Source organism: Euleptes europaea, chromosome 11 (genome assembly GCF_029931775.1).
Source record: "Euleptes europaea isolate rEulEur1 chromosome 11, rEulEur1.hap1, whole genome shotgun sequence".
In the NCBI taxonomy this organism is placed as follows: domain Eukaryota; kingdom Metazoa; phylum Chordata; class Lepidosauria; order Squamata; family Sphaerodactylidae; genus Euleptes; species Euleptes europaea.
The window spans coordinates 57,521,105-57,545,296 of record NC_079322.1 but is presented as its reverse complement, the minus strand read 5'-3'; the positions used below and the strand labels follow the sequence as shown (position 1 = coordinate 57,545,296).

At 40.3% G+C, this 24,192-nt stretch overlaps 1 protein-coding gene across 1 annotated transcript in view; it reads left to right on the top strand.

Moving 5' to 3' along the window:
- The window catches only part of DNAJC1 (DnaJ heat shock protein family (Hsp40) member C1), a 105,833-nt gene that overhangs the window by 25,028 nt on the left and 56,613 nt on the right, over positions 1–24,192 (top strand). Inside the window, exons 2-6 of the mRNA XM_056857351.1 lie at positions 5,330–5,431; positions 6,209–6,255; positions 12,242–12,407; positions 13,598–13,692; positions 14,795–14,888. Of these exons, the coding sequence (XP_056713329.1) occupies positions 5,330–5,431; positions 6,209–6,255; positions 12,242–12,407; positions 13,598–13,692; positions 14,795–14,888 (504 nt within the window). The remainder of the gene's footprint in view (positions 1–5,329; positions 5,432–6,208; positions 6,256–12,241; positions 12,408–13,597; positions 13,693–14,794; positions 14,889–24,192) is intronic.

Here is a 24,192-nt window from a genome sequence, read left to right as displayed (position 1 = left end):
TTGGAGGGAGAAGTCTCCCCCTCCCCTCTTTTAAAAGGGAACTCGCCTGGTTGCTGTGAAGCTACACTTGCCATGTGCCTTGGCCTTTTGGCCACGCCATTCACTACGCCTGGGCCAGCTAAAGGTGCAGTATTGGCCACCTTTTCCACTTGCCAAAGAATGCCCCTGCGGTTGCTGCTGCACATGTGCGTGCCCATGCTTGCTCAGGGATCAAGTGCATTTGTCCTGTTGCGCTGCTTGGTGGATGGAGGATGTATCTTTGCAGCAGTAAGAACGGTGTGCTGACAGTTGCTGTGGCTGGTTCTGGTTATTCCTTCTTTTCTCTTCTTCCTTTGAAAGAATTCCCCAGTGGAGAAATGGTATCACTTTGTGTTCGTGTCAGTCTGAGATATAACGGCGTGAAACCCTGAATTGGGGCTTTACAATGGACTGACCATGTTCGCTTCTTCTTGATTGCTTTTTGTCCTATATAACCTTTTGTCCTATATAACTTCAGGAAAGCTCTCCTTCCCTGGAGGTTTTTAAGAAGAGGTTAGATGGCCATCTGTCAGCAATGCTGATTCTGTGACCTTAGGCAGATGAGGAGAGGGAGGGCATCTTGGCCATCTTCTGGTCACTAGGTGTGGGGGGGAGGTAGTTGTGAATTTCCTGCATTGTTCAGGGGTTGGACTTGATGACCCTGGTGGTCCCTTCCAACTCTATGATTCTATGATTCCCTGAGAGGCTACACCAGGCTTTGCTGGGGAGGGTGGGATTGAAGAAGAAGATTTGGTTTTTATATGCTGACTTTCTCTGCCACTTAAGGGAGAATCAAACCAGCTCACAATCACCTTCCCTTCCCCTCCCCACAACAGACACCCTGTGAGGTAGGTGGGGCTGAGAGAGTATGACTAGCCCAAGGTCACCCAGTTGGCTTCGTGTGTAGGAGTGGGGAAACCAACCCGGTTCACCAGATTAGCCTCCGCTGCTCACGATGAGGAGTGGGGAATCAAAGCTGGTTCTCCAGATCAGGGTCCACCGCTCCAAACCACTGCTCTTAACCATTACACCACACTAAATAAAATAAATTCATTGCATGGCTTTATGTGTAGGTCCACATTTCTCTGTAGAATTTGAGGCCCGTGTGTGTTTGAACTCCTCTGCTGTGGTATCTGAGTGAAGATTTTGAATAAGGGCAGAGTTGGACGCTTACCTTGGCAAGTGTGTTCCCAGCCCCACTGTTGCAGAAATAATCGGAATGCAGGGGTTGGGGCATTTGCAGGGGAGGAATGGCTGGTGAAAGGGAGGGGGTTCCACGACTGCTGGTTCTCCCTTGTAGGTGTCAAATTCAGCTGTTTCCCCCCATCAGTCTCCCTTCAGAGCCTGGCTAGGCAGCATTTGCAGGGAAGAAATGGGTGGGTTTAGGCTGGAATAACTTTCATAACCATATAATTTATTAATATGGTCACTGACCAGCAAAAAAACAGCAGCCACAACAGCTACTACTGCTACTACAAATAATCTAGGCCAGAAATTACATATTACATGTATGAATAAAATTTATATAAACATCGTATAACTTGGTGTGACCCCCTTAATATTTTGAGTAATAAAATATTTCTGTTACTCTTATCCTGTCAGGGTACGATGTATTTTAATAGCTGCAGCGCAGAATTTAGCAGTCAAGAGTGTAAACTGTGATTTTTCATCAATTAGGAGCTTCTTAGCCAGAAACTCATCTGGTTGGTCAGGGAAAGTATTAAGCAAAAGGGAAAGAACCCTTGTGCAGACTTCCTGGTGGAATGAACAGCAGGTCAGGAATAACTGTACATGTCACAAAACTGGGAAAAAAAGACTCCCCCCCCCATCTTATTTACAGTATTATGTGTATGCCGGTGAACGCTGTACACACAAAAACAACTCAGCTGCAAAAGAACCACAAGATTCTTTTTTGACCAAAAAAAAAAAAATTGCCTTGTACTGTGTCACGACTAGGACTAGTAAATGAAATCGGTCCTCTGTGATTAAAATGGGTCAATACCGTGAAATGCCGGAGTGATCAATGCCCACACCTAATATCAGCCTATTTTACAACAGTGTTACTTTGTGTAGCAGCGTGCACTTTAATCAGCGGTGTGATGAATGCTTGGCCACTCGGAAGGAATGCCGCTCCTGAGGGTGGGGAGGAGGGTGAATCCAAAGTTAAGGATTTTGATTGCAAGCCTGTCAGTAAATAGCAAAGCCACTTGTGAAAATCCTGTTGTCAACTGTGTGCAACGTAAAGCAGTCGCCTCCATAGCATAGGAACAGGCTCTTTTTAAATAAGTGGAGGTGGTGGTGGTAAAGCCCTTGTTCTCTGGGAGCTGATAACTGTGTTTGGGCTGTACCATTTCAGACTGCTGCAGGGAAAGCACAGGATGGAATGTTCTTTCATGCAAACAAACAAACAAAAACCCCTCCCCCATAGAAAACTACCATGGCTGTGAGACAGCTAATCTAGAACTCTTCTCCCTCTCGGGTTTCTTATTGGATGGTTTTTAAAAAAAAAATCCTGTGGAGGAGCATTCAGATCATTTGACCCTCCACCTGTATCTGAAGTGGTAAAGCCACAGCCTTGTTACTTCAATGAGAACTCGGCCTTAGCCATAACATCAGACCCTATCAGACTTGATTAGAATGTTGCTCTTCTGTTTGCTTTATAGCAAGCAGGCACCATAAACCTTGCAGATAGTGCCCTTAAGTTTGCTGAACTTCGACTCTTCTTCCACTTAGAAAACGGGGTTCATTTCCAGATCTGGAAGCTCTTGGAAGTTGACCTGAAGAGTAAGACTACTTCTGTTGGAAGGTTTAGGCTGCCATCCGATGCATGGAGTTTTAAAAGAAAACCTCTTGGAAAGAGGATGCTTGTGGGTTTTTTTCCCTTTAGTTAAAGGCTGTGAATAAGAAGCTCTGTGAGTTCCAGAGCCCAGGCCTGGAATGCGTGCAGACTCGAACGGCATCGAGTGGTTCTCATTACCATTTTGGCTTTGCAGAAATCCTGAAAGAGATGCTCCATCTTGGAAGCTTCTCAGAGGCCTGAGGTTACTTTATACACCAATATAGCAAAATACCCTGAGGTCCGTTGTGCAGAAACCAATTAACGATCGCAGCATTGGTTCTCGCAATGAGAATGGGGAAGCCATATAGTACCATTGTTCAGTAAACATGCCACACTACCACGCATGCATTTTTCTTAGTTCACCTGTATTCCTTCCTCCAGACTCCCCCCCCCCCACTTTAGGGTTTAATCACAATTAAGTGACAGATGCCGAACACAATTTGTCCTAGTCTAATTGACTGCAAAGTCATGGTCAATATTGCACTGGCTCCCCTCAGCCCATGTCCAAACATAATGAAATTGTGCTAGTGAGGCATCTTGCTGAAGCAGTAGGCAGTGGTGCAGATTTCTAGTCCCCTAAATTACTTAATTTACATATGTAGCATATTGATGTGCTGTGTATAAATTCACTTTGATTTTATATTTTCATTTGTTATTGGAACTCAAGAATGAACTGATTTTGTACTACTATCTTCTTTTGTTGAGTCTTGAGAGTGGTAGCGGTGTGTAAAGGTTCAGTGTCTAACTATAGGTTTCTTAGGTATTGCTTCAATATTAGAATTAATAGATAACTCCCATTTTGTACAAACACGGTTGATTAAAATGGTTTTTGGGAGAAACTGTAAGAAGCTTCCTGAGTATTAGCTGCAAATATCTGCAATATTCTACAGAATACTTTGTAGTAAAAATTCAAGTCTATAAACGCACGTACCTCTAGGAAAACTTTTCAATGGGTAGATCTTGGACTTACACGGCAGAGTAATGTGGATGATGCGATTCTGATTCTTGTATAGCAGTATCAAAAGAATGTATTTTCTAATTAATTAAAGCAGTTAAAGGGCCTTTTCAAATATTTTGTATTTGCTACACTTGCACAAAAACCTCCAATTCAAGACAGGAAAAAGTATGAAACCCATATGCAGATTTCATGTCTCCGTTTTACAATATGGATATTATTACTGAGTGTGGCTTCCCAGTGGATGTACACCATACGCCCATGGACATTCCCTCACATACATAGGCAAGCACACATATATGCAACACACTCCACCCTATTATTCCTTTCTGGACTGAAATGTTTTATGCTGTTCAGCTTGTGCTATAAATCTGTAATGAAAACAGTGCTTTGTGCTGGGAAGCTTGACAGACTAATTACAGTGCTGCTTTAATTGTTTTATTTTGGCTTCATAGTTTCAGGACCTCTTCCAGATTTAAGCCACCGCCATAGATTTTGAGGACATAGTTCTAGAGAGAATGTTTCATTCATTTTTATTTCTCTTTCTAACTTAATCTGCAGTAAAATACACGTCAAATACCAAAATCTGCATGCTTAATTTTCTTAGCAAGGCTTTCACTGTATGCCTAGCAGTAGTACATTGCCTAGGGTATATTTTGTTTAAGTTATAGACTATTATGGCGGTTATATAGTGCTTTCAGGATACATTGTCTTTGACATGCTGGTCATTAAACTGTTGTTTTCAAGATATATGTAATGATACTTTGTGTAATTTCCAGTGGGTAATAGATACAGCCTTTTCCTCCAGGGAAGAGGCAGGGATTAACTGTAACCTCTTTCATGCTGTGTCATTTTAGTAACAGAATTTGCGGTGTTTATGCAATTAATAGACAGGCTCAAGCTTGAAAAAACAAAAATGAAACCGAACCGAGATGGCAAAAAGGACTATTGTCTGCTCACGTGTCTGCAGCAGTTTGTTTCTTGTGGAATGCAAGCCAGTATTGTTTTTAAAAGCCCTGTTACATAAGCATCTCAGAGACAAAAGGTGTTTAAGGGTGTTTAAATTCTGTAAGGGATTAACAATGATTCAGGTTTAATATTAAGGGCATGGCGTAAGACAAGGCCTGAAACTTATAAGAAAGAATAATAATAACTGGAGTAAAAGGGAACATTCTTGAAGATACACAGATGTATTAATTTTAATTTGTTCTTTTGATCTCTTAATGGGCCACTGAAGATTTATTGACTAGTTTTAAAGAAGCAAGTGTTTGAAAGTTTCTGGCAAATACTGTTGTCTTGTAATGAGCACATGGCACTGAGAGAATTTAAGAGGAGAGGCGAATTGGATTGACTGATTGTTCGGTCATGTGGGCCAGCCATGCTGCATATCCCGGCTGTTAAGAATGATTGCTCAAATTACATCGCCTCGGGTCCCTGCATTTGGTTGGCTGTCTTCTCACATCTTAACAAGGTTCTGGGAATTCATTTCTGACAAAGTTTGCTTTGTGTTTTTGCAGGATGCGTCGTCAGCAGACATTAGGAAAGCGTATCGCAAGCTTTCGCTAATATTACACCCAGACAAGAATAAAGACGAAAATGCAGAAATTCAGTTTAGACAAGTAAGTGACGCATATTTTAATATCAGCTTTAGGTCTTCTCGAAACCTGGTTGCTGTACATGATTGTTAATCGAGAATTAATTTAATTGTGATCATGGAGGGAGATTAAAAACGATTAACTTGGGAATTCTGAAGCTTTTGTGGTAATTGAGTTTAGGTGTCTCTTCGTTAAAAGGTAGATTCTAACCCCTTAAAAAATTAAAATAAACGTCTCCAAGATTCTTGGATGGAATGCTTAGACTTGAGGAAATTTAGTATTGTGGGCTGATTTTTTAAAAAAGAACAGTGCTGGGAGCCACATATCTTGTTATCTAACAGGAATCAGCAAATATTTATAAATCAAATATTTAGTAAGAAAATATGTTAATATTTAATGTATATAATATTGAGCTTTACAGTGTTGGTGTATTTTTCAAACAAGGCATGATATAGTTCTTCAACAGAATTTGTTCACTTAGAATCTTTTTGCAGAGGAATATTCATGGCTGCTAAGAAAATATTAAAGCGTATTTTAAAAAGTGGAAACTTTTCTTGTTTGCATCAGTGAATAATTGTATCGCCTTTGTACAGATGTTCCGTTACAGAAAAGAGGTGAAAAATTTACAAGAGATGCTGTAAAATAAATAGAGGTTTTGGAAGTTTCAGTGATAGGATGGGTTGAAATATTCTTCGCTCTCACTTTGAGGACCCTGGTCAAGAATTTTTATAATGTTGAAGCAAAACTAACTATTCAGCTTATAGTTTTCTGTAAAAAAATAAAAATAAACTTTCATTCTAGCTGGTGGCCATCTACGAGGTTTTAAAAGATGAAGAGCGAAGGCTTAGGTGAGTTTTCGTGTGAATTTTAGAGCAAACCTTTCTGCTTCTGTAGCTACTAACTTAAGCTTCAGTGTTCAGAGTATCTTTAAAAGCACTGAATAACTTCCAAAGCACGATTTTTCTCTGCTTTAATGAACGTCCTTGGTCTCCTGCATGTGCATAAATGGGCTCTCTGAGTCCTAACATATGTTGATAAGGGAGCAGGGGATAACTTTATCAGTTATAAAATAAACATGTGCTTTTAGACTACTAACACCTGCTTAAAGCAGCTGTTGATTTATTCCTCATTGTTCATCTGATCCTCAGATCGTGGCATTGGTGTGACCAGTAGAAGTTCACTGTGGTTAGTGCAGGGCAATGCTTTTCTTTTTTGAGTGTATATGTGTGGGTTGGTGGAGGGGGAGAAGCACAAATGCTTTCTAATCGGAATGCCAGCTTACTTTTCCTGGTATATTTTTAACCCAGACTTATTAATTCAGTTTATTTCTCTGTGGTTTTATTGAAAGCATTTTTCTGTGACGCTTTTAGCAGACTTTTGCCATTTATACTTGGGAGGTTTTGCCTTGGATTTGCCGCTCTGTAAATGCACATTTTCCCTATCTGAATTCTCAGATACCTGAAAAATAAGCCCCCATGCAGAGTTTTGAGAATTCAGATGGGGAAAATGTGCATTTAGAGAGCGGCAAATCCAAGGCAAAACCTCCCAAGCATAAATGGCCTTTGTTGCTGACAACATGTTATTTTATTCAAGAAATGTTTCTAAAAACCTGGAGTTTTCAGAATGCATACAGCTATTGCATATGGTATGATTGATGGACTTGATTGAGGCACACAGTACACTCCATGCTCATAGCACCTGCAGAAAAAAGGGGATTTTAGTAAACAGTCCCATGGGCTGCATTTCAGGTGCCTGTTGTGATTTATTAGGATGCTCACTTTAGCTGTTGGTGATCCAGATATTTTGGCTGAAGAAAAGGACGGCTTGCTGCTAGCAAAGGGAGTTCTGTATGAAATATCTCTAGGCTTTCAATTCTCTGAGTAGGGATGCTGAAAGTTCTCCAGGAGGTTCTTGGCTTTGTAGAAACCTTGGCATGAGTCCAGGTCTCATAGTAGAGATTATCTACTTTCAGATAATCCTCTGTGTTGAAAGAGCCATGGAACAGTGTTCAGAGGAGTTTTGGAGATTCTGTGTATGGTTTTTACTCTGCCTCCCACTGCAGTCTTTCAGCTTGGAGTCATAGATCAAGGAAGTTTAGGAAGTTTTAACAATAGGGGGTCAATGTCTGATGTCAAATGGTTGCAGAAGGTATGAGCTAGTTTAAATGCACCACCCCTACACACACACAAACACACACCATCACTCAGTAATATTTTGCACGTTCCCTGTTTATTGCAGTATAATATTAAACACACTGTGCTTTTGTGTTGGCCTCTGTTTTAAAATTTCCTTTTGAATTTTTTCCCCCACCCCACCTGCTATGTCAGAACTTGTCTCTTTTTTTGCAGCTATTGACCACTGTTGAGAAATAAAATTGAGACATTTCACTTAAGGCGCTGATTGTGGTTGTTTTTTTTTTTATAACTAAATGATCTTACAAACACACTTCATTAAATTGTTGCAACTCTCGTCTTTGCGTGTAGAATAAGTAGCAGTGAACAAAAAAAACAACACCAAGTTTTATGGGTTATTCAGCTAAATGGCTATGCTAACTCTCTTCCAAAAGGTGTCAGAATATCCACTGCTAACATCTTTCTCTTAAAAAAGCAAAAGTCTCCAGATTTTTGCTAGGAGATCTCTCTTCCCTTCCCAACCTTTGTCTTCAGGACTTGGATCATAGACTTGGTTGGAAGAATTGGACTGCCAGTAACAAATATGTCCTAGTAGTCTTTGTGTTCCCTAAAAGCTGTGCAATTATATAAAGAATTAGGCTTCTAATTTTCCCCCTCTGGAGCCACATATTTCGGTCGGATGGTCCTCGACTGTATTTAACTGTGCAGGTTCTTACTGGAGCATCTTCTCCGATTAGCAGGTTGAGAAAGTAATATTCTCAGCATTTAGCAGTCTTTTTTCACCTACTCAAAAACAGGAAATATTTAAAATTCTGCTGCCTCTCCCCCATCTTTTCCCAATCTTAACATCAATGCTGCAATCAAAAGCCACATCTGAGCATCCTTTGTGCATGCATCAGTTTTGCGTGCCCCCCCCCCCCCCGGTTGGTTCTACACTGTCTGTACAACCCAACCCCAAAAAACCTTTGGGTTTAATCCAGAAGTCAATAGTTTGGTGTGAGAGCAGGATAACAAGCAGTTGTTGAGGATGTGAAGGTAATATATTTGTCCAGCTTTCCTTTTAAGCTGTTCTTGTGTCAGACCTTCAACCTGCTTTTTGAACTTGGGAGGGGGCTGCAGAGCAGTGTGGGTGCAGCAAGCCCTGCTGGATCCCTGCTTTGGTGTTTCATATCCTCCTCTCTCTATGCAGAGCAGGCAAAGGGAGCAGCAGATAGAACAGCATTTAAATTTATCCAAGGGTTCTCTAGCACATGTGAGATGTTCCTGGGAGTTCTTTTTAATTCAGCTACATTAACTGCAGAATTACAAAGTAAATCTGCTCTAGTTCATTTCTTGTCTTCAATGTGGTGAGGGGAAGTGGGTTGAATTCCAAGAGATTCTCTCTCTTTTCTTCCCCTCCCCTCACCCAAAATGTAATCTGAGTAGATTGTTTCTTAGGGGCTTTATGGCTTGATTTACCTAGGCTAGATCTTCAATTTTAAAAGTATCCTGCTTTTATAATTGCCAAAGTGAACTCAGTTATCTTTCTAAATGCTTGTGGAGAGATTACAGGAACCAGTAGTGGCAGAATCAAAATAATTGTTCTAACACCAAGTTTGTATGCTATAGCACCTTTTTTGTAATGAAGAGTTTTTGTGTGTGTACTATATGGAAAATATATGAAGCATTCTTGAGTGCATTTGCATTATGTTTTTGACAATGTAATGGGGAGTAGTTTTCTTTTTATTTCCTTTTAGACCTTCAGATTAGGAAACCTCAGAATACCTTGACATAAATCCCATTTATTTCAGTGACTTTTCTGTTTCCTGCACTTAGGAGCACAGCTTTAAGATTCTGTCTGAGTTAAATTAAGCCTTTTAAAAAATGTGTCAAATAAGCAAGCAAAAATTAGGCACACAGTTTTAAATATTTGTATATAGTTAGCTAGACAATTGCAGTGCTGAAAAAAGCTGCATTCAGTTGAGTGTGGTTGAGGAGGGACAAAATACAGTACATTCCTTTGTCTTTCTCACCAATTGCAGAGTTTACCTGAAATTACTAATTTGTTGTAGTGCAGTAAATTAGTTTTGGTCTGTTGTTCTTATATGAAATTTATGCTTTGAAAATGATTCCACCCCCTTAACTGTTGTTGGTTTTGTGTGTATGTGTGTTTTAACATCTTTTGCCCTTTGTTATTTTGCCAAATGTAGTTCATTTCTTGGTATGTTCAGAGCATATGCATGAAGTGGATTGCCCAGGGAAAGGGTGAAATGATAGATAAAATAGGAGGAGGACATAAAGGCAGAATGCTTTGTGATTTCCTGATGTGCTTAATTCTGCTGCCTGTGCTCTGATGATCTAGCATAGGTGATAGATTGATTTCTGCAAATAAGTGCTTTAATGAATCATCCGCATGCTTCCTAATTAACTAATTTCCTAAATGTGAAAAACAAGATTAAAAATTATCAAAGGCTTCTGTGTAACTTAAAGATCATTGTTCACATGTACTTCTAAAAATTAAGCAGATGTCTTAATTTATCAATACAGTGCTTAATTACCATACAAAGGAGTGATTTATCTTTTGACAGTATATATTCTAAAAAATGGGTTATAATAGAAGCTATCTTCCCTTAAAATGGCCAGTCGCGTGAGCCATAATGTTCATTGATAGTAAAATCAATAGAGCATTGATTCTGGAACTAAATCCTTGGAGACTTTTGTTCAGAATAGCAGTCATAGCCTGGTAAATGCAAAGTGGTGTCAGGAGTGTTTACTGCATGGAATTTTCCTGCCTTGGATTTGGATTTATATAAAAAAGTTTTTTTGGTTTGTTGTTGTTGTTGCTAATATTAAATGTATATTATAAAAGCCTGTGATGACTTAGGGAGATTAATAACTGATGGTAATATGGAGTAAAATTTTCTAAGAAAACTATTTGGTGACAGTATCTTCTAGATATGGCTATTAAGTGTACTTTTAAACTCTGTTTCTAGAATGTGCATGTGCATTTCTGTTTAATTTCTCCATTTTTCCCCTCTTGAAAGTTTTCACACTTCAAATGAGCGTAGATGGAAAACGTTTTAGAAGTGATTTGACTGTTTCCTTCCCCCTTTATAGAGGAGATTGAAACGTCATCATCATCTTGGACTACTGATCATTTTTCCTTCTGGAAAAAAAATATCACTCAGCTTTATACCAGTGGGTTTCACTGAAAAGCTTGACGCTTTTGAGATGCATGCAACCTTTTTTAAAAAAAAATAATGTAATTGACATGGCTGCTGTAGTTGCCTCATATTTACCCTTTTGGTTCCCAGCAGTTGAAGTTAGTAGAATATTTTTCTCGACCATCAAATAATTAACTGCTTGACTAGAACAGTGGGCTTCTAATCAGAGGTTAAACTTCCTCAGCTCTCTTGAATGCTGTCTGTTTTATACTTAATGCCTTTACGTTTTATTATTTGTAAAAGCAAAAACAAATGTTGGCAAAAATAACTGAAATTTTTTCTCATTATTCCATCTCCAAGGTATCAATTTAATAACTATCAAAGTAGCTACTGCAGTTGTTGCATTTAAATTGATTTACATGTCAAGACTGGCAGTTTAGCAGCTGGGCTATTATTCCTGGATCGGTCAATTTACTTGAGAAAAACCTACTACTGAGTTCTGCTGACCTGCATGACAATATAGGCTCTATTTCTATTCCTGTAATTAGGCCTGCGACTAACTCAGAATATTTTTAATTAAAATATTTTGGTCAATGTGTTGCACCAAATTAGGCCTTTCAGTGCAGATTTAATTCTGGAAATAGCGTGATTAGAATATTCAATGAGCTCTGCTCCATTTAGGATTAATTTGAGCATACAATATTTTTGAGTGTCTCCATTCCAAGTGAATTTAATATTAGACTTTTGCCCCTTGTTTGGTTTTCTACTAAAAGTGTTCGAACCGAGATATTTTTGCAGGTAAGAAATGGCTGACTTCCTCCTCCTCAATGAATCAGTAAAGTGACAGTAAGGAGGAGTAAATATAGAAAGAATTAACTTCTATAAGTAGCATTTTATTATATTAAAGCATAGATGCAGCCAACAAAGAAGGCCAGCCACCACGTTAAAAATGAAAAAGCAATGATAAAAAATATTTCAAGTAATATTCTTAAAAGGTAGCTTGAATTCCAGAATTCTGATCACTATAAATCCTAGCCTTTAAAAAATTACCCTTGGTACCAAGATAAAAAGTTGAATGAAACAGCAAATGTAGAACCTCTTTTTGTACTTGTTTTTTGTTGCTCGTAAATGTTTAATAAATTAAGGAATCGTATGAAGTAAGTGGGTTTGGTTGTCATTCCCATCCCACTTTCAATCATCCCTTTGTAATTCTTTTATTCTGGAAACTTGACCAGTGATTGACAGGTAGGTTGAACATATGGTTCATTGTAGAGGGGGGAAAAACATTTCTCAAGTAAATCAATTGGGGGAGCTGTAAGAACAGTAGAGTTACCATTTTTAATGCAGTCATTGAAGAACATTTCTACAACATGCCGTTTTGAAACTTGTCTATCCCAGCAACCTAGATGAAATGTTGACAAAAATATGAGGGAAGGTTTTTTTTTCTTTCATTCATTTTTTTAAAAGATGATGATTTTCGATTCTCTCTCTCTTTTTTAAAGTAAATAGATTCATTTTAAATGCTACATGAAAGCTTGTTTGTTTTTTTGCCACTGTAGGTATGATGATATTCTGATCAATGGGCTACCAGATTGGCGGCAGCCTGTATTCTATTACAGGCGAGTGAGGAAAATGAGCAATGCTGAATTGGCATTGCTGTTGTTCATTATCCTCACAGTGGGTCATTATGGTGTAGTTTGGTCAATCTACCTGGAAAAACAACTGGTAAGCATTGGTAATGACCTTTCTCTAAAATCACCACAGACATGTGAAGGTTTCTGCATTCTTCGCTGTTCATCCTTTGCCTGTGTATGTGTCTGTAAATGCGCACACACATCCTTGCCACTACAGATTAGATTTCTAGTACTGTATTTATCCAAATGGAAGATGAACCTAAATGCAAGACAGTCCTGCTAAAAAAAGAAGTTGTACACAAGTTTCTATTACTGTACATAATTATAACTTACAAGGGAATTGAAGATAACCCATTCTTTTTCTTAATGGTATGTGGGGTGTGTGGAAATCTAATTTACTAAAGAATTGCTTTATTTGCCTGAATGGAAAAGTATATTGTTTCAAAAATGTGTTGGATACAAAAGAAACAGCTCAGTTTTTTTCTTTTAAAAGATACTAAAATTGCTGCCTTTTGATGGTTGTAAGATTTTAAAAATAAAATGAAAACTGTAAAAAACTGGTATGATCATATAAGCTGATAAAATCACTTTGTAAAATCACTACTAGAATCTAAATGAACTCTTCCTTGGGATTTGTCCTCATATAATATGAGTTTTGGATTCTTACGCGCGCGCACACACACACACACATAAATACCATCCCTGGTCATGATGTTTTGAAATTATATTCACTTCGGCTTTTAATGTCATAATGGAGGTTCCCTTCTCCACCCCCCAAATTGAAGTGTCTTTCAAACATGATAAATGTTCCAGGGTTCGAATGGGGGAAAATGACAGAAGCAGAGAGATAGTTAAATGTTTTATTTTTTTCCTTGTCTACTAGAAAGCAGTTGAGCGTTTTTATTTGAATGCCAAGAAACTTATAATGCCGTACTCCTGCCTTTAGAATTTGTTCTTTTAAAATTTATTTTCAAAGGTGTCTTAATGAAAGTTGTTAAATGTGAAAAGAAGTGAGTTGAATGCTTCTTCTCTCTTTTAAGGAAAACTTTGATTGCTGTGGCGATACACATAACTGGCAGAACTGGACTTCATGTATGTTTAAGGAATGAATGCCATGGCAACAGTTATTGTTAAAGATAGATGATTTTTCTTAATCATGTAGGCCCCCCCAGAACATTTGCATAAAAACAGTTCTGTTATCCTTAATTGAAGAATCTCACTAACCTTTGCAGAGCACATGTTAACGATAACCTCTAACAATAGTGGTTCTTTCTTTTTCAGGATGAACTGCTGAGCAGGAAAAAAAGGGAGAAGAAGAAAAGGACCGGAGGGAAGAATATAGATGAAGTGAAACTTGGTGGAGACAAGAATGAAAGGTGGGAATGCAGGAAGAATGTTTTTGTAAAGGAGTCACGTCTTGTATGGAAGTGAATAGTTCTTGGCATACAAAGAACATAAAATAGCACCTTGAAAAGAAGTTGTACAGTGGTAACGGTGGGATGCGTATTGTGTTTTCTAGGTGTTTAGCAATCCTTACTTCTAATAGTTTGAGTCATTGGTGTGGATTGAATGGTGTAAAATGTGGGTGTGCTTTGTTGCGGCAAACCAGGAAACTTGCGTAGAATTAATATAAATGACAGCTGTGGTTAGTTCTTCAATTTTAGGTGTAGACTTTAACTCCGCCTCCTAAAAAAAGAGAGAGGTTTCTGCTGGATGTGGGATGCTCACAGTAGAGTTTATCTGTAGCTATATTTAGCTTGAATTTTGGTTAAGTCTCTTCCAAGCATAGAAACAAAAAGCATTCCCTCCCCAAAGCCTTGGTTCCTAGTTGTGTGGGCATTTTTAAAAGCTAAGAAACAACATGGGGGAGGGCATGATAGTGACATTCGGAGTACTCCAAAAGATACCACCGTTTCTTCTATTGATTCATAGAAAGAAATAAAGGGTTTAAATAGTTCACACAGCAGGGGCACGAACTGGATCAATGCAGGATGGAGATCAGAGACCATTCTGCCTGTCTTCTGTTCTGATGACATCAGTGAGTAATGCTTCAGTGAACTGCAAATGACATTAATTTTTATGTATTGGTTTGTTTATGCTGCAGTCTTCATATCTGGTTGTCAGCGCTTGTGACTGCTTTGTGGCAGTGGTGGTTAGTCTCTCTCTTTTTAAAAAAAGCTAAAGCCGTCAAGAAGGCTGAGGGATTTATTTTGTGAGGTGCAGACAAGCCTGTGTTTAGGGAAAGCTATCTATAAAGATTACAAGAAGGTATTCTGTGTCTGTCTCTGTTTCTAGGTTGCCTCGGGAGGGTAAAATACTCTTGGTGAATATTTGTTGGATGTGAAAATATTTACGTATCCCCATGGTAGATTGATACTTACTTGGCACTTTACATTCCTGGTACTATAGACTTTTGTGGCAATGTATGCAACATTTTTGTAAAAATTCTGAAAACCTTTTCTCTCCCTGTCTCTCTAGGTTGCTAGATAAACCACAGTGGCGAGATTTGCTTCCATGCAAACTGGGTATATGGTTCTGTTTAACAGTGAAAGCACTACCTCAACTATTTCAGGTAAAAATACAAGGCTGCGTGTGGAGGGTTTGGGGGCCGGTGGAGAGTCCTCTTGTTTTTATTAGGTTTTCTTTTTAACTTGTAATTTTTTCCCTAAAACTCTCACGTATGTTATGTTGACATTGCATGTCATTTAATATTTCATTTATTGGCAGAATAACTATTTCAAGCCCAAGGAATTATTTGTAGTTGCAGAGCATTGTGTAACTCCAAGAGTTGCCATCTTTTCGTTGATTAACACTGAAGATGCTGAAAGTTCTGCTAAGTAAATGGGAAATGTGGGCAGAGCTCCCACTTCTAAAATTACATTTGAGGTCTAACAGGAAGACATTGAAGGTGCTTTCCTTTATGTTCATTAAAACGTTTGCAGCATGAGTAATAAAAATATATAAAGACCAATTCAGGTTTCAGTAAGATAGGAAAACAAATAAAATTATGTTTTCGAATAGAATAAATCTAGCTTCAGCAGCTGTCAGTATTTTTTTCTCTCCTTTGTCAGATTGCAGAGCTAATAAATTATTTTAATGGCTTCAAAAGCTTTAAAAGCATTTTAAATGTGCAACACAAGATTAAATATAGAGGTTTGCAGTAAGCACAGGACTAATTTAATGTCTAGTTTGCTGAAGCTGTATATTTTTGTAAGAATTGTAGCTTAGTATTATAAACATAGAAAGAATACAAGATTACAAAACTGGTGTATTTCTGGCCAGGAAAAGGTTGGGATGGGATGGGAAAAGGAACATTTTTTTGCTTCTAGTTGCCAGTATAAGAAAATATCTGATTTAATAGCTCAACAGGCTGGTTTCATTTTGTACAAACTGCTTTTTGTTTTGATGCAAACCGTGGGGGTGGGGAGAGATGGTTTAAGGTTTGGCTTCACCCATCATTAATAACCTAATAAATAAGTTTTGCATGTCCTACTGACTTTGCCAGTACTGGCAGATTTGAAGCGGTAATTGTAGACTTTTGTGTGTGTGTGGGGGGGTCATCATGTTTCTAGCTGTTGGATTGGAAATGGTGTGGGCTGGAAGAAGAAGCCAAGCTAGCAGAAACAAGAAACAAATCCATTTGCCAATGGATTCATGAGTTAGGCTAAAGCTAGACAAGACACTCACCATGTTTCTGGTAGGCGATGTGATGTCTGGCAAGAGTACACTAATCAGCATTTGTGGCAAGTAAATGTTAATTGTGTTGCATAGTGTGGGAACTGTGGAGGACTTGTCCCATGAGCCATTGGAAACTTTCTAAAGAAAATTGCAGAAGTCAATATTTTGAAAGGGGAACCATAGACAAAGATGGCCAGATAGTTCCCATTCTTTCAGGATATTTGGACTCAGATCTCATTGGCCAACTGATCCTGAGAGTCTCCATACCCAGGAGTATAATGCACATTTCCTGGTTGTGTGTGTGTTAAGTCGCTTCTGACTTCTTGTGACCCTAGGAATTACAGTCCATCTTAGGTTGGGTCTTCCTCTTTTCCTGCTGCCTTCAACTTTTCCTAGCATTATTGACTTTTCCAGTGACTCTCGTCTTCTCATAATGTGACCAAATGTTCTAATTATCACAGTCTAAGCAGATTGTGAGGAAACCATCATGGAATTGCTATGGTGGCAAATCTCACATGAAAAGACAAATGTCCCTGTAATGCCTGCATTTTTAGACTATGTCTTATTCAGTGGTGCTTCAGAGGGCTTGGAAGAAAATGTAGTTAGACAGAGTCCTCTCCTCTGACTTAAGCAGGAGGTGAAAACAACTCCTTGGACTGTCCTGCAGATTTTTCTTCTGGGTGGGCTGCAGTGCAGTCACCAAAGAAGATGAGCTACATTAGAGGGCATAGATAGACCCTTGGGTATGGACCTCCCAGTATAGAGGTCAGTAGTAGTTATAAGTGGGCAGGGTGGAAGGATTACAGGGGAAAGGATGATGTATTTTTTTGCAGAAGGATGGAGAGCACTTGCGTGGAATCCACATGGAAGTTGGATTGGACAGAAAAATAAGGTTGGAAAACCTTAGGTGAGGCACATGGAGGGGAGCCATGGCTCATCGGTACAGCATTTGCTTTGCATGCGGAAAAGCATCTCCAGTTAAAGGGATCAGGTAGTATTTGATGTGAAAGACCTCTATCTGAGACCCTGGAGTTCTGCTGCCTCTCAGAGACCTTCAAGATGAAGCATCTAATTCGGTTTAAGGCAGTTTCCACAGGTATATGCACATAAGGATTCTATTTTGATCTGATCTCTGACCTAGCTGAGGGCTAATCTATCTCCCAATTCTTCCTCTTTCTTGGTCCCTGTCAAATGCCAGGTTGATAAGTAACTCCTCTACTGTTTGGTGCTGGAGGACACAAGCAGGTCCTATACTGACCCTGCTTATCTTGTCGAAGTATACAGTCTGCTTTTGACCTTACGGTGGTGGTTGGGGAATTGTAGTGGCCATGGTTCATTGTGACCAATGTTTTGGTATTCCTTGTAGACACTGACTAATAGTGTTAGCTTGGATCTATGAGGATTGGCATAGGATGTTGTCACAGGGTCTGGTGTGATCATCAGTGCTGTTCAGGCATTTATATAAAGTCTCCACATGCAGTCATTCATAAGTTTGGGATTAGGTGTTATCAGTCCCCTTGTAGAGTGCCCTCATGCTATTATTGCTTGGCAGATCAGGCCCTCTTCTGTGTACCCTTATTGTATTAGTTTGAAGACCCTTGTGCTGGAGCAGGGTCCTTTGTCACACTCAGTGTCATGGAATGACCTCCGCACTAAGACTGGAGGGTCTTACTCTGTTTCCATGTTTTGAAAAGATGTGCTCGTGTGCCGTCAAGTCATAGCTGACTTACGGTGACCCCATAGTGTTTTTAAGGCAAGAGATGTTTTGGAGGCTGTTTGACATTGCCTGCCTCCACTGGGGCTGAGAGAGTTCTGAGAGAACTGTGACTGGCCCAAGGTCACCCAGCAGCCTTCATGTGGAGGAGTGGGGAATCAACCTGGTTCTCCAGCTTAGAGTCCGCTGCGCTTAACCACTTCACCATGCTGGCTCTTCTCAGCATGCTACCTTTGAAAAGGTAGCAAAACTTTTTAAAATGCTCGTGAAGCCTTGGTGAATCTGGACAGGTAGGCTTTTGTTTAGGTACACGGTAATTTACTTCTGATTAACTGCGTTACTTCTAATTTACTGTGTTCCTTTTTTAAAAAAAATCTATATAAACTGCTTTGAGCATAGGGAAAGTGACATAAGTGCTCTAAATAAACAATGAACAAAACATTTCAGAGTGAGAAATCCGAGCTGGTTTTCCATTTGTCAGGGATCTGGTTGCTGCTCCTTCTAACAAACAGAAGCAAAATACAGTGGACGACGCTGCAGCATTTTGCACCAGTTAAAGCTGCTGAATGCTCTTAAGAGTGCAACCCCATGCAGAGTCGATTGGAGCTTATCCTCGAGGTTACAAAAGCAGTGATGTTTGTGGCAAGATCGCTGTCTTTCCAAGAAGAGCCACAGCTGGTGTATCAGCTGTGACGTTGGGTGGGGGGGAGTACTTCTTGCCCTGGCTGCTACCTGTTTCTAAAGCAGCAGAGCCATGGGCTCTTGGAAATTCAGCCAAGCTCTGAACCGCATCAGATCTTGAATGGGGGGTGGGGGGGGAAGCAGCATTATTTTACAAAGTCCATCCCTAATTAAAAAATCTTTGATGGAGGGATGAAGAGTATGTTTAGGTTATCTCCTGAGCTTTATAGGTAACTAACAGGGCTTAGACTGGAGTAACTCTGCTTAGGACTGCCCTGTAAAGTAGACTTTGTCTAAGAATAAGAATGAGATTACATTCTTGAAATTGAGCACTGACAGCTTCCTTTAATGCCCGTCTGCCATTATGTATTAGATATAGAACACAATTATAGTTTGGTCACCTATATGGGCAGAAGCCTTTCACCCAGTGATTTCCTCCCCTACTCTGTGCTGCCGTGACCTGGATGGCCCAGGCTAGCCCAGTCTCATTAGATCTGGGAAGCTAAGCAGGGTCAGCTGTGGTTAGTGGATGGATGGGAGACCTCCAGGGAATACAAGAGTCCTGACACGGAGGCAGGCAATGGCAAACCACCTCTGAACGTCTCTTGCCTTGAAAACCCTACAGGGTTGCCTTAAGTCGGCTGCGACTTGATGGCACTTTCCACCCCCACCTGAACTGCATCCTCACCTGCTGCATCACAAGCTGCTGCGGAGGATCCCTCCACCCTCCAAAATTGGTGTGGGGGACATGTAGGACTGCAGCTGAGGGTAGGAATTTCCAGCACACACACACGCACACTCCTGCCGCCTCAAGAGTGGAAACAGGTTCAACCTGTGCAGGAGGATATTTAAATCCAAGCCTGTGCCTTTTAATATATCTCATAAGATATATGAGAGGAAGGGAGGTGAAATATCCTTTTACATGAATCACGTTGCAAAGCTGCTTACCTGCATCTGATTGTCATTTATCCAGCTGAATGTTTTTCATCTCTCCTGCCCCTTTCTTTGCCCTACCTCGGGAGGGGGAAAAATACATGAAGGCACTTAAAATAATTAAGGTAGTTCTTCAGAAAACTGCTTTGTATGCACGTCTACAGGTTAGCCATTGTCATTTTGCTGTTCTTTGCTGTGCCATCTGCTGTTAGCTCTCCAGAGCTAAAAGAAAAATGGTGCGCAAGTGTGCAGGTTTCAAGGCATAATTTTTTGAGAGCTTTACTTGTAATTCATTTTGTAGAGGACGCAAGGAAGCGGAGTAAGATGGATTTCTGGTGCATCGAGAAGCCAATGTGTGTGTTACCAAGTGGTCAAAGGGCAATTTTGTGTACTCTTTTGAATCCTTGCTCCCTTTTCTGAAGGGGGAGAAGAGGTTTGGAGATTACCTGTGGCAAGTACTTGAAGGGCTGTCATGTAGAGGAGGGTGCCGAGTTGTTTTCTGTTGTCCCAGAAGGTCGGTCCAGAACCAGCGGAAATTAAATCAAAAGAGTTTCCGTCTAGACATTAGAAAGAATTTTCTAACAGTTAGAGCGATTCCTCAGTGGAACAGGCTTCCTTGGGAGGTGGTAAGCTCTCCTTCCCTGGAGGTTTTAAAGAAGAGGTTAGATGGCCATCTGTCAGCAATGCTGATTCTATGACCTTAAGCAGATGATGAGAGGGAGGGCCTCTTGGCCATCTTCTGGGCATGGAATAGGGGTCACTGTGTGTGTGTGGTGGGGAGGTAGTTGTGAATTTCCTGCATTGTGCAGGGGGTTGGACTAGATGACCCTGGTGGTCCCTTCCAAGTGTCTGATTCTATGATTCTAAGAGCCAAATGCTCTGGAGCACAGTGATATCCCTGAGGGTGAGTGAATAGCTGACTGGTAGAAGTGACTCAAGTCCAGTAGCAGCTTAGAGTCCCAACAAGATTTCTGAGGTACACGTTTTTGAGACTCAACGCTCCCTTCGTCAGATACTGTGGCGGGGCTGTTTCCTAGCCCTGAGATTGCATTTTAACTTGAGATGCTGAGGATGGCACTAAAGGAAGCCTCTGTATCCAAAGCTGTCCCACTGAGCGGTGCCCCCCGGAAGTACAGATGCAGGCATACAGCATGTGAATGGGCTTTCTGCAGCACCAAGCTATGTAATGTATGGTTTGACTGACCTGTATCACATGTGTGTGAAATTACTGATCAACAATAATATGAATGGCGTGCTGTAGGAGACAACCTTGTAGGTAACACCCACTGTTTCAGAGGTTTAGTAAAACAGTCCAGATGGCTTGGGTGGGGGGCCATGGCTTAGTGGAAGAGGAGTTGGTTTGCGTGCAGAAGGTTCCAGGTGCAGTTCCTGGAATCTCTAGTCCACTGGTTCCCAACCAGGGGTCCGCGAGAACTAAATTAAGGTCCGTGAAACAAAGTTATAAACCCATAATAAATTAATATTTTCAATTAAAAGTTCTCTATTATAAATATATATATATTCAAATATTATTCTAAGTTTAATGTTTAACTAACAGTTATGATTAAAGTTTATTTTCAAATTCTCGGAATTTTTATTTTGAACCTTGGGGTCCCTGCACCGAACAAAAAAGTCCTAGTGGTCCCTGGTCAAAAAAAGGTTGGAAACCGCTGCTCTAGTCGAAAGGATGAGGTGATGTGAAACCGTGGAGGCCTCAGAAAATACTGGCCTAGATGGACCTGTGGTCTGGCTTAGCACAAGGCAGCTTCATGTGACTCAAGCAAGTGACCCAAGCCAGTAGGGAGAAGGTTACAGCTAACCCATCCAAGGAGAACATTGGTTTATACATTATGGACTGGATCTAATGTTTAGAGACTGATACAGTTCTGAGTTCTGGTGCATGATGAGAAGTACCCTTTCTTTTCCTTTATCCCTTAGAAGCTCCTTGATCCATTGATCTTGAGCAGCGTAAATCTAATGTTTGAGGGATATAAGGACTGAAATAAATCTTGCCACTGACAGTGTAGCCTTGGGATCCCTGTCACTTAATGTACCCTTACCAGTTTTTCTAAAAAAGAATCTTCTTGATTGTTCTTCCACTACTTGTTCTGCTGTTGCAACAGTCTCTGAGGAAGCAAAAGGAGGCAATCTAAAGATTTGTGTGTGTGTGTGAGTGTGTTAAATGCTGTCAAGTTGCTTCCAACTTATGGTGACCCTATGAATTAATGTCTTCCCAAACACCCTGTTGTTAACAGCCTTGCTAAGGTCTTACAAACTAAGGGCTGTGGCTTTCTTTATAGAGTCAACCCATCTCATGTTGGGTCTTCCTCTTTTACTTCTGCCTTCAACTTTCCCTAGAATTATTGTCTTTTCTATTGACTCTTGTCTTATAATGTGCCTAAAGTACTATAGCCTCAGTTTAGTCATTTTAGCTTCTAGGGAGAGTTCAGGCTTGATTTGATCCGGAACCCGCTTATTCGTCTTTTTGGCTATCCACGGTATCTGTACTGCTCTCCTCCAACACCACATTTCAAATGAGATTTATTTGTTTTGGGAAGGGGGGCTCCTTGACCTTAATGCTTCGCTGTGACGGATAAGGCGTTAATCTGCAGCAAGAGCTGACAGACCAAGAGTGCGCGGAGCCAGAGAGCTGACACCCTGAGCTCTGAGAGACAGAAAGCATTCGAAGCTTGGGACCCAGCCTGGGTAGAAGGCTGTGAAAGTAGTCGAAGCTTGGGACCAGCCAGAGGGGGCTGTGATAGATTGGAAGCTTGGTAGCGAGACTGAGTGGAAGCCAGACTGTACTCTGTGAACCTGAGGGGTTCTGTTAGAGCCAAAGCTATTGAGACACACAACCTGTGGTAGTGACAGAAGTGAGAATTGGGTTAGAGAGGGCCCATTCTCAGGTCACAAAGGGGAATTAGTCTCTGCGGTAGAGCTATTCCGGTAGCAGGGAGGTGTGGAGGATTACAGCCACTGAGGTGGGGTAGTCAGAGAGAGCGAGGCTGGGGACAGAGTCTGAGAGTCTGAATCTGAGTAAGCGTGAAACTAAGAACTGAAGGAACTTGAGTGAAGAAAACATCTAAGCTATCTCTGGCGTAATCTTATGTAGATAAACCTGACTTTGAGTTTCCCCTCCAATTTCTGCCTTTTCCTTGAAAACCAATCTCTGTGAGTTCTGTTGAATAAACTTCCCTGTTTTGTCTGTTTAAGTTAAAAAGCCTCTTGTGTCCTATTTCTCTCTGAGGTAAATACTGGTGTGGGACTGGAGGAGAAGGAAAATAATCTCCTCACAAATATACTCAGGCCAACGCTTTTCCCTCAGCATATTCGGCCGGGCTGAGTGAGTGGGATATAGAAGCGGTTGAAAGGGCGGGGCGGGGGGGGGAGTGCGTCGTATCCACATTTAAAGTACCAGTGCAGTCATAAAATATCAAGCTGTCCTAAACAGTTTGGACTAGTCAAACATGTTTCCTGAAAATAGAAAAGCTAATCTTGGCCCTCAGGTCACTCAGGATCTCTTATGCTGGGGGTGGGGGAGAAGGGGCTAGAGAGCCTGCCATCCAAGAGACTGCCACTGTACCGTCAAAGGCAGAACAGCACCTGGCTTCTCTCAGCACGGCCCTCAGGACATTTTCAGGCCCTCTCATGCTGGGAGGGGGGACTGAAATATTCACTCAGCAGTGAGGACTAATATATATTTTATCAAGTGTTGTAAACTGGTCTGTGGACGCGATAGGCAAAAATCATAACATAAATAGGAGTGAATAGTTCTGTGGTATGGTGGCTAGGAGAGAGGAAAACACCGCTCGTCTTATGAAATTAGAATTGTTTGTGAGTGATTGGCATTGATTTGCATTGAATCAAAAAATGCTAGCTTATTTTTTAAACAGATACATGCTCTGAGTATCTGCAGATCATCCTTCATCTTGTTTGTTGAAGGGAGAGTGAAAATTCGGCAAAAACAAATCTGTTTTGATGTAATTAGAAAATTGGTGGGTTGGGTAATGGTCGATGTAAGCTTCTTTACAAGAATTGGTAGAGATTCTGTATGAAATAGTTTTTTATCCAGGCAATGTATATTGATGCAATTTATCCATTTTTAAGCTTTTTGTACATATGCAAGGATATTTTGTAACTGCCTATGGCTAAATAAATAAATGAATTATCTCTCTCTCGCTGTACAAGAATTGGTATGAAAACGATTCAACAATAGCACTGTTCTACAAATTCATGATGAATTCATTTTTGGAATATTTTGCATAGTAAACAGCAGTCTCAGGCTGCACTTACTTCTAAGTAAAGCCCATTAACTTCAGTGGGGCACATTTCTGAATAAAACCGATTTAGAGCAAGTTGAAAGCCTGTTAGAAAGCTTGGTGAGCCAAAATTGGAATTATCCAAGAAAAGGAAAATAAAAATAATATGAATTGAGAAGCATTTAACTGCTAGTTATTTATGGCTTTTAAACTATCTCTATCTGGTTAAGAGATGCTCTTTGCTACTGCTTATGTATAAAACAAGCAATAGAGTCTGACTTACAAGCAAGGATTATCGTTTTTCAGATGATTGCTTTTGGATTTGAGTTTTTGTTGGGCAGTCTATCTCTCCCCCTGAATGTATAGAAGAGATCTTTATTTACCAAATAACAATTTTGCACTTGCCTGTCTCCCTTATTTGCAAAATGCAAACTTGTATTCATTTCCCATCAAATCTCTGGATTCAGGAGCCGTTCGGTTATGCATCTTTTATTAGGTTTCTGCAGCAATGAAACAGGAAGATTGCTGCTTGGTTTCTACAGAAATGATACGCTTTAGAAATGAAGCTCTTCCATTACCTGTAGACTTTCTGCAGTGAGGTCCAGTGAAAA